Consider the following 16,477-nt stretch of genomic DNA (forward strand, 5'->3'; position numbering starts at 1 on the left):
TCTCGTGTAGATTCAGTGTTTTCATGTATAAAGTGGAAGATAATAGTAGTCATTTTTTGACACTGTAGAGAGCTAAATGAGGTACTTTTTTTTTTAAGCACATGGAACATTTTCTGAACTTAAACTAACCTCATTCCTCAAACATACTAATTCTAGTTCAAACGTAATCACTTGATATTTCATAGTGTTTCCACTTTGGCTCCAATCCTTTTTATGTAAGTCATGTTGCTAAAGATCAAAAGGTAACTCCACAGTTGTTCTGCTGCTGCTAAGCCGCTGCAGTCGTGTCCGGCTCTGTGCGACCCCATAGACGGCAGCCCACCAGGCTTCCCTGTCCCCGGGATTCTCCAGGCAAGAACACTGGAGTGGGGTGCCATGAAAGTGAAAAGTGAAAGTGAAGTCGCTCAGTCGTGTCCGACCCCTAGCAACCCCATGGACTGCAGCCTACAACTCCTGTCCATGGAAGTTTCCAGGCAAGAGTACTGGAATGGGGTGCCATTTCCTTCTCCAACAATTGTTCTAGATACTCTTTATTTTTAGATACTCTTTATTTTAGATTCTCTGAGATGAAAAATGAAAAAACCACATAACTGTGTGTTGTTTCTGGCTTATATGAGTATATGGGAACCTCAGAACTCATCAGTTATTTCGCAAAGAGTATGCACTTATTCAAGGAGGGCATAGCAGTCCACTCCAGTATTATTGCCTGGAGAACCCCATGGATAGAGGAGCTTGGTGAGCTACAGTCCATAGGGTCACAAAGAGCTGGACATGATTGAGGCAACTTAGCAAATGCACGCACATGCAGTTATTCATTCATTATGTTATGCATACCTACCTGGCACTATTATTAGGCTTTGAAATACAAAGATGAAAAAGTAGTGTGTGCCTGTATTGGAGGTCATCATTTGTTGAAGTAGACAGAGAAATAAGTAATTTTGTACAATATCAGAAGTAGTCTGACTGGTGTCTGCCCAGGTAGCCTTGAGAACCAGAGGAGGTGCCCTCACTTCTCCTAGATGGGGGATGTGCATGTCGGTGTCCAGGTGTGCTTCCCAGGGAAGGTGTCACCGGAGCCGAGTCTGGAGAGAGCCAGCACCTGGAAAATGAGGCCTTTTCATCGAAGATAAGGAGATGGAGTTTACTTTGAAATGCTGATAGACCAATGAATACTTTTATTTAGAGCAACATGAACAGGTTTGGAATTTGAAATAATTACTGAGAGGCATGCTGCTGCTAAGTCACTTCAGTTGTGTCCGACTCTGTGTGACCCCATAGACGGCAGCCCACCAGGCTATCCAGTCCCTGAGATTCTCCAGGCAAGAACACTGGAGTGGGTTGCCATTTCCTTTTCCAATGCATGAAAGTGAAGTCACTCAGTTGTGCCCAACTCTTAGCGACCCCATGGACTGCAGTCCTCTGTCTGTGGGATTTTCCAGGCAAGAGTACTGGAGTGGGGTGCCATTGCCTTCTCCGACCGAGAGGCACACCTACCTCTTGAAGCACCGGCATCAACATCAATTTTATCACCATCTTCACTGGCACCATTTCTTTGAAACCTGTTATATATCTGACCTGTGTATATATTATCTCATTTAATCCAACACTGTTTGAATTAGCTATCATTGCCATTATTTCATAGATAACACTGGGTAATAGAGGTTGATAGAAGAGTTAGTGATGGGACACACGAGAATGTGTTTGATTGCCTGTCACTCGACCTTTGGAGAGTTAATGGAAGTTAAGATGAGAGATGCTGACTTGTTGATCCTTAGCCTTCATTTTCATGTTTTATATTGTGAACATTTCACTGAATTTAGTTAGTTTCTAGACTTTGAAGACTTCATCCCCTACAAGATAGCTTTTAACCAAAGTCTGCTGTTTTGTCTGGTGCCCCAGAAACTTTGGTTCCATCTCACACTGCAGGAAACGTGACGGTTAGACTCATGGAAAGAAGACGTGTCAGTATCCAAACTACGTTCTTCTCCATTCTATCTCCTTTTCCTCTAAATAAAGTTATCATAAAGAAATTTGAGATGATACCTTGTTAGGATTTGAGTTGCTTGAGTTCTAAGTCTCATATGTAACTGGGGACCTGGTTTCTCAATGTGAAGGATAATTTGAAACTAGGTTTTGTCTTCCCGCTCCGTAGTGTTCGTATAGTATATTGAAGCAATAGAGGGAGAGGTGATCATTCTTGGAAGTTTAAAAAAAGAAAAAAACTGATTAATCCAACCACACTCTTGATTATGTTTCTAAATGCTGATAAAATTGGTCATTTACCCCTTCATACTTAGCTGTTTAATTGAAAATCAAATAAAGTATCTCTTCTTTCCTAGAAATGTGGCATGACAGTTGATCAATTTTAAGAAATATTTGTATGTAACTAGAAAGGGCTCTTAATAGGTTATGTGCAGTTTTGACTTACTCTACTCACCTTTTTACTCCTTTTATTTCAGCTCAATCTGAAATTGAAGTTTCTGTGTCTGCAAGGAATATCAGACGGTTACTAAGTTTCCAGCGGTATCTTAGATCTTCACGCTTTTTTCGTGGTACTACTGTTTCAAATTCTCTGAACATTTTAGATGATGATTATAATGGACAAGCCAAGGTGTGTATAGCTTTCTTCAAGAAAACATTGATTCTTACATAAGTTTAATGAAGCCTTGTTTCTCCCATATGGTACTGATTTTATATAGCCTGTTTTTGGTATGTGAAATCAGTTGAACTCAATTTTTATTATAGATTTTTCCTTTAGAGCAGCTGTTCATCTTATGATTAGGCTATTACAGAGCAAGGAACTAAAATAATGAAAATGTTTTTGTGTATTATAGCATTACAACATTTATTGTAATAGCAAGTAGGTCAATGGACCATTAAACTGTAAGGTCACCAGGATCCTAATGCTGGAAAGAATATTACGGCTTGCCTGATGTAATTTCTCTATACTATAGCTAAGAAGGGACTCGGTTGCTCTCTTCCAGTTGTTTAAAAGTAAACTCAGCACAGGAAGTCTCATGACTTTCAGTCACACTTTTCATGATCTCTTGTATGAGTGAGATATTTGGAAGATTTAAATGTTTTTTAAAATTCGGTGATTGTGAGCATTGTTTTTTTTATACAGTTTAAAAGAAATGTCTTAATGAAGGTGGAAATTAGCTGAGGTTGTTTTTTACTAAATAAGGATTTTTTTTTAATAATCTCACATTTCTAACATTTGTAAAAGTATTCTTTGACTTAACACTCACGGGTTAGATGTAGGTTTGTGTTGATGGGGCCAGAGCGCCCAGTCTACGATTACATTAAAGTGAAAACATTTGCTTCCCTGTTTGATAAAACAAATTGATGGAAAAGCACTCATACTTTCTTTAAATTTAAAAAAATTCTCAAATGCTGCTTTTTCAGATGAGAATATTGGTCTGTGTGTCATTGGTTGTTAGGACTATTACCATTTCTACTGGTAATACCTAGTATTGCTTATGCTGATTTAGCCATATATGTATATATGACAGTGAACTTTTGGGTACAAAATACAAATTTTTTTCTTGAAAATAAAGTCCACAAAATTTTCAGGACACGACATGGTGTAAAAACGTCTGTTTGATTTTTAGGGTTGTTGTGGGGCTTATTTGCTTGGCTGAAATAACCATCAACTTAAAAATTATGTAGTAAATGCTATGGACTATTTTATTAGGATATTTAAGGAATATTAATAAATAAATTGGGAATGTGTTTTAAGAAGACAAATAACAAATAATTTAAGTGTAGTATATACTACAGGTGTCTGGTACCTGGATTCCAGAGTCTGATTGCCTGACTTAAGACCCAGCTCTGTGACTCTCGCTGAGCAAGTTAATGACTTTCCCCCTCTTTCCCCATCTGTAAATGAGGGTTGAAAACAATGCCTACATGATAGTGTTGGTGTGAATAGTAAGAATGTGTCAAAAATAAAGCATTTTTAATAGTACCGAGAATGTAGCAAGTATTCAACTATTACAACTTTTATTAGATTTTAAAAATCTAGTTCCTAGTCCATGCAGTGTGTGAACTACACTTCTGTGATGGGTACTGGAATTCTTGACAGTTCATGAGAACATAAGAATAAGTCAAAAGGAACACCAGCCTTAGCTATACATTTATCAATTGAGAAAACATTAATTTTTTTTCAAATGGAGTTTATCCCTTTGGACATATTTTGGAGTTGTTTGGAAAGGTCATGATTAAGGAGAGTGATAATTAGCATTTCTTAAGTTGACCGCTTTCTGTTTTTCTTAGCTTCCTTATGGACTATCTACAAAAGACAGAGAAAGTTACTGAGATTAAATTACAGTAGGAATGTTTGGTTTTCATTGCAGTGTATGCTGGAAAAAGTTGGAAATTGGAGTTTCGATATCTTTCTATTTGATAGACTGACAAATGGTAAGTGAAGACTTTAGCTTACTCTAATGTACTCTCAGGGTTGCTGCTTTGATGGGGTTGCGGCTGCTTTCATTTGCTGAGTGTAGGCGCCCTCTGCTGGCTGAGGGAGCATTATTTTGTTCCTTCTCCAGTGACTGACCTGTAAGCTTAGAGCATCCACCTAAAATTTTGCTTTTTGATTATCACTCTTAGTAGTAATCAAAAGTAATCCTTGTCATCGTCACTTGGGTAACTCTAATTAAACCTACTTCTGTTAATAAGAGGCTTCTCAGCTGGTTCAGTTGGTAAAGAATTCGCTTGCCAATGCAAGAGACGAGGTTTCGATCCCTGAATCGGGAAGATTCCTCTGGAGGAGGGCATGGCAACCCACTCCAGTATTCTTGCCTGGAGAATCCCATGGACAGAAGAGCCTGGTGGGCCACAGTCCACAGGGCTACAGAGTCAGACACTACTGAGCACACACTTCTATTCTTCTTTTCTCTTGCTATTAACAACCCAACGTGCACATTACTATCTCATGGTTCTTGACGCTTCCTTTTTGGGTTTTTTTGTGCTGTAGCCATGTACAGTGACATCCTCCAATCTTATATTCCAGTTTTGATAGCCTGAGATGTGTGGTAGATTAACGCCCTTTTGAGAGATGGCTTTTCTTCTCACTGTGGTTCTCAGGCTCTCTTTCTCTGCACACTTTAGAGAGATGGTGTGTTATGATCAGCAGAGTGGCCCCTTCTGACAGTGCTTCTCTCTGGCGGGGTCGGGTGGGGGAGAGCTTGGAGCTAATCACTATCTTTGGAAAGTGTGAGTATGTTGGGGAAAAAAAAAAGGTGATTCTGATTTGTTTACCTCTTTCTGAGTTTTGTTTTGCTTTGGCTGAAAGTGAAAAAAGTGTTAGCTGCTCAGTCATGTCCGACTCTTTGTGACCCCGTGGACTGTAGCCCGCCAGGCTCCTCTGTCCAAGGAATTCTCCAGGCCAGAATATTATGGTGGGTAGCTATGCTCTCCTCCAGGGGATCTTCCCAACCCAGGGATTGAACCCAGGTCTCCTGCATTGCAGGCAGATTCTTTACCAACTGAGCCAAGGTTCATTTTTCTTTATTATCTTTGGGCGCAGGAACAAAATTCCCTTTGGGAATCATTTTTCATTTACTATAAGATCTTTGACGTAAAAAATTGGTGGTACCTATATAGTCCAACTAGACTTTGTCTCTTTTGCCTTTTAAATAAATGAAGCAGAGTGGAAAGTTCACTGAGAGGAAGTTCTTACTGCTGAGAATGAAATAAGTATGTGGCTCCTTCTATGCTTTGAAACTACCTTTTCCCCCACCTAGTTTTACTTTGGAATGAAGTTCCTTTTTACAAGGAAGCCAAATATGGAAACCAGGCTGTAGTCATCTTGAGACTAGCATAGTTCCAACTCAATGGACATGAGTTTGAGGAAACTCCGGGAAATGGTAAAGGACAGGGAAGCCTGGTGTGCTGCAGTCCATGGGGTCGCAAAGAGTCAGACATGACTGAGTGACTGAACAGTGACGAAGCTAGTATCACACCATCGTTCCCTCTGAGCTGTGTGGGCCAGGCATCGTGAGGACAGCGTTGTGATCACGTTCTAGTTGTCTGTGTCTGTCGACAGAAGATAAACTAGACCATCCCAGGCACAAGTGTGAGGACAGTAAAGGTCACCTCAGCGGTGGAACCTCCCTCCCACTTCCCTGCCTTCTGTTTTTCTTCTTCCCTCTTCCTGTTCTCTCTCTCTCTGCCCTCTGGTGACCAGTGGCCCTTCCCCTCCCAGGCCCCCACTCCAGTCTGTCCTGCTAGAAAGGACTCTAATCGCATTTACACAGCTGTCCCTCCGTGCAGCCTTCCCTCTTTGAAAGTCTAAGTGCCTCAGCTTCTTCCAGATCTGGGAAACTCCCCTTTCCTAATGCAACAGAAATATTCCTTTAGTCCTTATCTCAGGATAAATATACATAATACAGTGCCGCCCTTAACACCTTCAAGGTCTAACCTCACATAACACTTAACAGCTCATAGTCTATTCTTAGTCCCCTGGACACTTTGTCACTCACAGAAATAGTTGATTGTTTTTCTCTAGATTTTATTTTTAAAAAGAATGTATCCTACCAGCCAGAGGGCGTGGCAGTGGAAGTGGAATGAGGGAGGCAGTGTAAGATGGGCAGAAGTTCTAGCCACTGCTCCACGTGAGTTAACTTAGGTAGCACTTGGCTTGCCTTAGGCTTCCCTGGTGGCCCAGATGGTAAAGAATCTGCGTGCAGTGCGGGAGACCCAGGTTTGCTCCCTGGGTTGGGAAGATCCCCTGGAGAAGGGAATGGCTACCCACTCCAGGATTCTTGCCTGGAGAATCCCATGGACAGAGGAGCCTGGTGGGTTCCAGTTCATGGAATCACAAAGAGGCAGACACAACCGAGCAACTAACACCAGCTCTTCTTTAATTACATCTCACCCCTTTTTTTGTGGAAAAGGTGGCCAAATGATTTCTTCTTAGAGTTGTTAGGGGTTAACTAGAAGCCATCCGTGGTTAGCTACCCACTTGTTGTTTTACAGATGGTGACCTATTAATACATATTCAGTTCACTACAGTCACCCAAAAGTTAAGGAATTTTATATAGGAAGAGATATTATTGGGAAACAAGTGGGCAGAAGAAAATTCCTTTTTAACTTGCATTATTTAATTGGATCTGCTTTCCTTTCAAAGCTGCTTAGCCTGGAATGAATCCTGGATGATGCATGTACTTGGTATCTAAGTGTGTAGTTTTCGCTTCTTGCTCATTGGGCCGGTGTGCCCTATGTTTCTTCTTGTGATTTTTCAAGTGATACTATGAGGAGGGCAGGGAAGAAGCTCTGATTCCCACTAAGACAGATTACTCCTGGCTTGCCCACTGAAAGGTGGAAAGTAGTTATATTCTGGTAGGACATATTTGGGCTTCCCTGGTGGCTCAGATGATGAAGAATCTGCCAGCAATACAGGAGACCCAGGTTGGATCCGCTGGAGAAGGGAATGCCAACTCACTCTATTATTCTTGCCTGCAGAGTCCCACGGACACAGGAGCCTGGCGAGCTACAGTCCATGGGGTCGCAAAGAGTCCGACATGACTGAGTGACTAACATACACACACAGAGAGAATATATTAGATGTTGCTTTTGCAGGAATGAGTTATTACATGAGATACCAAGATAGGGCTTGTCACCCCTGAAGGTCACCTGGCACATGAGGGCCCTTGTTGCTAGGCCCGTGTTGTCGCCGTAGCCCAGTCCTTACATGTAGAGTCCCATCCGGAAACCTGTTGAGAGCCATAACGCCATAGGCAGGCTGTCCTTTGGTGTGTCTTTATATAAGGTAACTTTTCTCTAAGTTATAAATTTTCTTTTCCAAGAAAGCATTTGTTTCCATTTTTATATAAAAGAATTTCTTCAGTGCCCGTTTCTTGTTGTAACATATCAACTAAGCATCACTTGCTTTGAAATAATAAATTCCATTGACTTGTATTCTTACTGACTGGTATCAAGTCAGTTGGTATCTTGTGAATTGAAAATAAAAAATGTTGCATGCAGCTTTTCCGGAGAAGGCAATGGCACCCCACTCCAGTACTTTTGCCTGGAAAATCCATGGACAGAGGAGCCTGGAAGGCTGCAGTCCATGGGGTTGCTGAGGGTTGGACACAACTGAGCGACTTCACTTTCACTTTTCACTTTCATGCATTGGAGAAGGAAATGGCAACCCACTCCAGTGTTCTTGCCTGGAGAATCCCAGGGACGGGGGAGCCTGGTGGGCTGCTGTCTGTGGGGTCGCACAGAGTCGGACATGACTGAAGTGACTTAGTAGTAGTAGTAGTATGCAGCTTTTCATTCTAGTATGGGTGGTGCACTTTGACAGATTGGTTCTTGTCAGATTCCTCTGAGGTTCTTGGAGGGAAGACGTTAGCATGCCTTTCTTACTGCCATTTGCCTGAATTCCAGATGAGGGTATTTTACCATTGGATTGCAGCTTCCTTAAAACTTATTCTAGACCCTAGAGATCAGTCATTTATTTCATTAGGTTTGGGAAACAACTTTGGGGAGAACCTATGATTACCTAAATATAGAGAATGAATGTACATCCTTTTTTTTTTTAATTGAAGTGTAATTGACATATTAGCTTGAAGTATACAACGTAGTGATTTACTGTTTGTATACACTGCAAAATAATCACCACATGGGTCTAGTCACCACACATAAAAGTTACATCTTTTTATTATGATGAGAATTTTTAAGATCTGTTATCTTAGCAGCATTCAAGTGTGCAGTACACTTTGTCCACCTCCCCACACCCTCACGTCTGGCCCCCACTGATCTGTTCTCTGTATCTGTGAGCTCAGGACTTTGTTTGGGTTTAGATTCCATGTAGAGGTGAGATCATACAGCATTTGTCTTTCTCTTTGACTTGGCACAGTTCCTCAGACTGCCTCCGTTTGTGACATGAGGCAAGATTTCCTGGTTCTTATGCCTCAGTAATATCCCATTGCATACATATCACAGTTTCTTTATCCAGTCATCCATCTGTGGGCCCTTGGATTGAGGCCATGTCTTGGCTATTGTAAATAATGCTTCAGTGAAGACGGGGCTACAGATATCTTTTTGAGATAGTGATTCCATTTCCTTCAGATATGTACATCAAAGTAGAATTGCTCAATCAGATGTTAGTTCTGTTTTAAATTTTTTAAGGAACCTCCATTGTTTTCCATAGTGACTACACCAGCTTAAGAATCCCACCAACAGTTCACCAAGGGGTTCCCTTTTCTTCACACCCTTGCCAGCACTTGTTATCTCTTATCTTTTTGATAATAGCCATTCTGATAAGTGTGAGGTTTTAATTTGCGTTTCCCTGGTGATCAGTGAACAGCTTTTCATATACCTGTTGGCCACTTGTATGTCTTATTTGGAAAACCATTGATTCAGATCCTTTGCTCATTTTTTAAAAATCAGATTTTTATTTTAATTATACGTTCTGAAACATCTATGCATCTGTCCCAAGAAAAATTGTTTGTTACAGCAGTAAAAATAGGACCATAGCCCGCTTCTTCACCTGATTCTAGACCACATGGGCTCATTGCACCAGTAGAGTGTTACCAAAATTTGAATACATTTTTTAACTTTTTACTTCTTAAAGGTAGAAGATTTGAAATGGGTTTTTTTCTTTCTGTTTGAAGATGGTAAGTGAGGTGGTATTTAAGAGGGCTCTCTTGGCAGCCACATCCTTTCCCGTGTTGCTCATGCAAACATTGTTCCAGTTAATTTGCTTTTTTTCCTCAGCCATGGGCTTCTTAACAGTTATTCAGGCAGTTTTGGATTAGGTTAGCCCAGTAGTCCTTTATCATTCCTTGTAAATATTATTACTACAAATTTTCATTGTGGAACTAGTTGGGTCTTATTTATATATATGTTTGTAAGAAACATAGATTTCTTTTGAGAATACAGAATCATGTGTTATGCTATTTTCTGAACACTGGCAGTAATATATGAGCTTACACACTTTAAATATAGAGTCTGTTCAATTGTTAAATAATACAGCATTTGTAGTCAAGATGCTTTGCTCTGGGACATACCTGCTTAGTTAGGGGGATGGTTGCAAGGAGGTTTTAGGTGCTTTGGGAAATTGAATTAAACTTACTCCGTGTGGATAATTTTCAAAGTTTTCTATCAGTTCTAATTATTTATCATCCATTTGTTTGGTTTTTGAAAAATAAAACAAAAAAAGTTTTTTCTTAGAATGGAAAAAAAGATGTGATATTTAAAACTCAGAACTGGTAAGATAAGATGTAAATTTTAGATGGACAACAGTTAGGACTTAGTACTCTTTATGTTATATATTTAAACCCTTATTTGGAAGCACAGTGTGTTGTGTCATTAATATCTTGTATTCCTACTAATGTCTCTTCTCCTTTCTTTTTAGGAAATAGTCTAGTAAGTTTAACCTTTCATTTATTTAGTCTCCATGGATTAATTGAGTACTTCCATTTAGATATGATGAAACTTCGTAGATTTTTAGGTAAGTGATTCTAACCCATCTAAGAGTAATGTACGGGAACTTGTTACCTTTTCTCTCGGTTATATCAGCTATGGCTTTAAAACTAACCACCCCAAAGTTAGTGTTTTGAAGCAACACACGTGTATGGAGCCCTGAGTCTGTGGGCTGCTGCTGGTCTGGCTGTGCTTGTTCATGTCCCTGCCCAGGACACTGGATGAGCCACGTGGCAACTTCGCGGGCCTCAGCTGGGCCCTCCCCAGGGGCACTGGGCCTGACCCAGCTCAGCTCTACGTGGTCTACTGTTAAATTAAAGGGAGGCAGAGGAGTTTGGCACCATAACAGAGTCACATTAAAAACAAAAAACAGGAACTTCCCTGCTATCCAGTGTCTAAGACTCAGTGCGCCCAATGCAGGAGGCCTGGGTTCGATCCCTGGTCAGGGAACTAGATCCCGCATGCTGCAGCTAAGATCCAATGCAGCGAGATATAGAGAATAATTTTTTTTGAAAAATTATTATTTTACAATGAGCTGAGCTTGTTCAAAGTGCAGTGGCCAGTTTTCAGGAGACTGCTGGTGCGCCCGGAGCTTGGGCTGGACGCTGGCACCTTCCCGTCCACCACAAATAACCCTTTTGCCGGAGCTGGTCACAGGGGGGACCGCACTCCTGGGTGGGGAGCTGTGAGGGCCCAGTGCCGTGGGTGGGGGCACCAGGGGCCTGGTGAGCTGGAGCCCCTTTGCCCACAGTCTCCCATGTCAGCCATAACTTTCTCACAAAGACAACACGACTTCTGTCCTTTCCTTACTTCTTGAAGATTAAAACCTTATGGATCGTCTCTTTTCCTGGTCCATGAAATCTCTTGACAGCAACCTCTAAGGATTATTTTGACTATGTTTTAATGTGCAGTGTGATATTTAAGAACACTCTGCCAGGGAACAAATTGGGGTCTTTCACCAAATAAATGTGTTAGAAGAAAATTAGCATAAGGATTCTTTCTTATTTTTTTAAGGAAGAAGAGAATATTTTCTTTCCTCTTAATTATCTAACTAAGAGGAGATATCTAGGACTTTTTGAAAGACTTCTAATGCATATTTATTTATAAATTGTATGTCTGTAATATGTACTAACACATAAATTATAAAAGCACATACAAACATAGATATTAACAAGAGTATTTAAAAAGCTATTTTAAAGGGTGGAATCAGAGTCAGTAGAAAGTTCCAGTGCTCTTCGCCCCTCACCACTGGGGTTGGCTCACGGATCCGGGCACCACTGGACTGAGTGCAGGGCTGCTGGGGCCATGGTGCAGGTTTGATGGTGGCGGGTGTGGCTGGACTCCTCATCCTCGTCTGCTTTTTCATGGTTAGCATAACTGACACTGAGCAGAGAAGCCAGATTAACAGGTCATTCTTCCCGCACTCCTAAAAACTGATTCCAGATCCAAAACTCACCTCACTGATAAAGCATCCTGGAACCCACACACATTCCCCAACATCTGTACTAGGATTGCATCAAAGATTTTTGCTCTCTGATGAACTCATAGTTCCTAGAACAGCACCTAGCACAATACATATTTGTTGAATGAATTGTACTCCTTTTAGTTAACTAAGAAAGTATTTTTAAAGTGAACGACAGTCAAAGGAGTTTGGCACAGTGAGATTGACATTTTAAGAGAAGAAAAAAATAATTTTATAAATTTGACATGAATACCTTCTCATTTGAAAAGTTTCAAACGAGTTAGTCACAGTGGTGGTCATGTGAGTTCTGAAGTGGTTATCATCTCTCTGAATTGAACAGGTAGCTGATAGCCACGTGAGTAGGGTAAGGGAAATACATAATTGTTCCAATTTTTGCACTTGTAAGTGCCTCCTATTTGCAATTAAATTTGGGGTCTTTTTTCCTTCGATACAGTGATGATTCAAGAAGATTACCACAGTCAGAACCCTTACCACAATGCAGTCCACGCTGCCGATGTTACTCAGGCCATGCACTGTTACCTAAAAGAACCTAAGGTAAGGTGCTGGTGTTTACAGTCAGCCAGACCCCTGAGCAAGTTCTCTTGATTTAATTTCAAGCGCTTCCTTAAGTTAGTGATTTTGTTGTTGTTTAGTCACTCAGTCATGTCCGCCTCTTTGTGACCCCATGGACTGTAGCCCACCAGGCTCCTCTGTCCGTGGAATTCTCCAGGCAGGAATACTGGAGTGGGTTGCCATTTCCTCCTCCAGGGGATCTTCCTGACCCAGGGATCGAACCCACCTCTCCTGCATTGGCAGATGGATTTTTTTTTTTTAACCACTGATCCACCTGGGAAGCCCTAAGTTGGAGATTTAATTAGACTCAGAAGCTTCCTTCTCAGGAATGACATGTAGCAGGATCAAGTTTGCAAATGTGGCTGTATTTTTAATCACGCTTAAAGCTATAGAATCGAGGTGATTGTCGAGAGCAAGGCTGCAGAAGCCCAAGCGAAGGCCAAGGCATCCGGCTTCTCCATGCGAGTCATCTGGCGATTACGCTGAGCTCCATGAGGGCAGGGATGGCATTGGTGTCGTGTCCAGTGATGAATAGGAAGCTGTGGGACTGAAGTGGGAGACTTTACAGAACTGTCCTGGCTGTGGGGGGAGAACAAAGCAGACAAGACCAGCAACGCAGCCGCTGCCCATGAGGGGCTGTTTCTGTAGCTGTGGGGCAGGAGAGAGGTAGGCGGTTGGTGAGGTCTTTGGAAATCAGAATGAGGAGGATGTGGTGTCTGGATGCCTCTGGGGGGTGAAGTAGGAGGAGGTGTGGGTGGACACCACCCTGAGCAGCTGTGAGGGAGAGAAGGTAGAAGAGGGGAGAGGCCGGGGAGATGGTGAGCTCCATTGTGGATGTGTGCGGTTATGCGTGTCCCTGCCATATCCAAGTGGAGGGATCTAGTGAAGAGGTGGATGGGAGTCTGCAGTAAAACAGAGAAGTCAGAGTTGGGGGTCATCAGCCATAGATGTAATGGAAGCCGTGTTTGCTCCTGGACGTTTCCTGTTCTAGAGCTGATGAAATTACATCCGCCCACCCTTAGGCCTGCTTCTAGACTCCTCTCCCCTGGGGTCTTTGTTCCAGCTAGATGTTGGGAGGGAAGCAGGCTGACAGAGCCAGTTTGTGCCAGTTGATGCCAACTCTGAGAATACAGCCACGTGGGTGCCACTCTTCTGGTTTTTCAAGAGATCGTGGAATATGTGAAAATACCCCAGTTAAAAAACGCCGATTTTATTGTGGCATCATTCATATACAGTGATAAAATGGATACGTTTTATGCATGTACACCCAGCTGCCCCAATTTTTAAATTAAACTGTAAAAAAATACTCTGGAGGAAAAAAAAAAAAACCTCTGCACCAAGCCTAAAGTTTCTCTTTGACCGTCTTGTGGGAGAAATTGGTACTTCACTACTACACAGCCAGGGAAGTGGACCAATGGAACTAAGTGTTGCATTCCAGGGGACCTGAGCAGGTGGGGAGGTAAACCTGGTCCACGGGCTGTGGGGCCTCAGCCTCCCACTGGCCATGCCCAGCCAGAAGCCAGGGCTGCGGAGCGGAGGGCAGCAGTGCCGGGCACCAGAGGGGAGAGTGTGCAGGCGAGCACGGATGCAGAGGCCGTCTGAACCCGCACACGTCTGGCAGTGGTGACATGAAACGCTTTTTGCCGGTGTAGCCCTGATCATCCTTCTTTCAAACACTTTTCACCATGAACATACTCGAAAAGATGATTTATACTTTAGCTGTCATCTTAGTTACACTTGTTCCAAATGAAGCCGTGTAAGGGTGAGCCGGGTCCGTGACCTCCCCATGGGCGAGGGACTGCATCATACCACACCTCCTGCCAGGGGTGAGAGTGGACAGCATGTGGCAGGCACGCCTTGGCCTGGACGGACAGTCAGAGAAACATGAGGGGAGGAGGCCGATTTAGAACAGCTGTTGTCATGGTACAGTTTGTGGCAGACATGTCTGTAATCAGTTATTCCTCGCCACCGTCTAGCTTGCCAACTCTGTAACTCCTTGGGACGTCTTGCTGAGCTTAATTGCAGCTGCCACTCATGATCTGGATCATCCAGGTGTTAATCAACCTTTCCTCATTAAAACTAACCATTACCTGGCAACTTTATACAAGGTGAGTGCAAGCTCTTCCTCCAAGTTTAATATTCTTGTATTCTAGAAAATGGGTCATGTTTTGGAGGAGTGAAAGTAAATGCTAGAATTTTAACCAGCCTGATATTACTTAGAAACATTGCTTTATGTTCAGAAAGACTTACCCTTTGCTAATTCAGATCTGCCCTTTTTAAATTTGTTTTTTTTGGTAGAATACCTCAGTTCTGGAAAATCACCACTGGAGATCTGCAGTGGGGTTATTGAGAGAATCCGGTTTATTCTCACATATGCCATTAGAGAGCAGGTAGGTTAAGATAAAATTAATTAGTTATGAACTGTGGATATTAAGTTGGAAAGCAGTTATTTAAAGTTTTTAAGATTATGTTGTTATATTCAGGTATTCCACAATTTGGGGGTGAAAATGAAAGTCGCTTAGCTGTGTCTCTTTGCAACCCCATGGACTGTAGCCTACCAGGCTGTTCTGTCCATGGGATTCTCCAGGCAAGAATACTGGAGTGGGTAGCCATTCCCTTCTCCAGAGGATCTTCCTGACCCAGGGATCGAACCCAGGTCTCCCACATTGCAGGTGGATTCTTTACTATCTGAGCCACCAGGGAAGCCCTAATTTGGGGTTAATTATCTTATTTTACAAATTTGCATCAAAATTTTAGTAATTTATACCTATTCTGAAACACAGTCAGTAGCATTTTTTTTTTCAGTGAATTTTTATGAAGGATCAATCCACAGATACTACAAAATGCATCCGGATACACAGTGGCTCAGGCATGTGTACCTCTTATTTATGTAAATAGAGTTACGTATTTCCATTTTACACTCCTGAAAAAAATCTTAGTGTAAAGGTAAATTGGATAGAAAGTAAACATTCTGTATAAGAAATAGATTCATTAAAATCTCTTTTAGGAAAAGTAATGAAGAGAGAGAATGGAAAACCTAATATTTTTTTTTTAGACATCAGTGTCATTTGATGTCAAGCAGACCATTTGAGCCGGGCTTCCCAGGTGGCTCAGTGGTAAAGAACCCGCCTGCCAATGCAGGAGACACAGGTTTGATCCCTGGGTCAGGAAGGTCCCCTGTAGGAGGAAATGGCAACCCACTCTAGTATTCTTGCCTGAAGAATCCCACAGACAGTGGAGCTTCCAGGGCTATAGTCCATAGGCTCTCAAAGAGTCGGACACGACTGGATGACTGAACAACTAAGCGTGTGTACACACACACGCGTGCACACACACACACACACCATTTGAAAAGCTAACAAAAAGCACTAACGTAAAAGAGCCCGATACGGTGGTATTGTCAACAGAATCTTGTCATTGGTCCACCAACAAAAGCTTTTAATGGTGTCTCATCCCGAGAAGGTGACCTGGGGAAACGGTGTCAGTGGATATCAACTGCCTAATTCTGGAGAAAGGGGAGCATAAAAATGTGTTAGGATGTCAAGGTTTAAGTTACTGTCACTGCTCTTTCTTTTTTCTTTCCCTTTCTCAATTTAAAAAACCTTTATAAAACAATGGCTTTTGGTAATGATCGTAAGAAAAAAGGTGGGCTTAAAAAAAATTTAAGTCTGTATCCATGGCTGCCATTTGGAGTTTGACGGTACTTCTGGTAAGTGAAATTGTTTTCTGTTGTCGTACAAATATAAAAAAACTATTTACCGCCATATACTAACTGGTGTTAGTATATATAAATGCTCTTTTTCTTGAATAAAATGGATGAAATTACTCGCTTTATTATTTCTTTTTATCATGTTTTGCATTTGATGTTAACCCTGTTGAATTCTCATATTTATTTCAAATAAAAAGTGAAAATCAGGAATACTACACAGTCGCATCCTTTTATGTCTTCTTTAGGGTTTTATTTAATATTTGATATTGTGAGCTTTTTATTCTATAATGATCAGCTCT

The 16,477-nt window shown here is 41.7% G+C and overlaps 1 protein-coding gene across 2 annotated transcripts in view; it reads left to right on the forward strand.

The window, feature by feature from the left end:
• PDE7A (phosphodiesterase 7A) overlaps positions 1 to 16,477 on the forward strand; it is a 106,955-nt gene that overhangs the window by 82,260 nt on the left and 8,218 nt on the right. For both annotated transcript variants that reach the window (XM_018058454.1, XM_018058455.1), the window contains exons 4-9: positions 2,460 to 2,611; positions 4,356 to 4,419; positions 10,367 to 10,462; positions 12,351 to 12,451; positions 14,446 to 14,577; positions 14,768 to 14,859. In XM_018058454.1, coding sequence (XP_017913943.1) covers positions 2,460 to 2,611; positions 4,356 to 4,419; positions 10,367 to 10,462; positions 12,351 to 12,451; positions 14,446 to 14,577; positions 14,768 to 14,859 — 637 coding nt within the window. The remainder of the gene's footprint in view (positions 1 to 2,459; positions 2,612 to 4,355; positions 4,420 to 10,366; positions 10,463 to 12,350; positions 12,452 to 14,445; positions 14,578 to 14,767; positions 14,860 to 16,477) is intronic.

This window comes from Capra hircus, chromosome 14 (assembly GCF_001704415.2).
Source record: "Capra hircus breed San Clemente chromosome 14, ASM170441v1, whole genome shotgun sequence".
NCBI lineage: Eukaryota > Metazoa > Chordata > Mammalia > Artiodactyla > Bovidae > Capra > Capra hircus.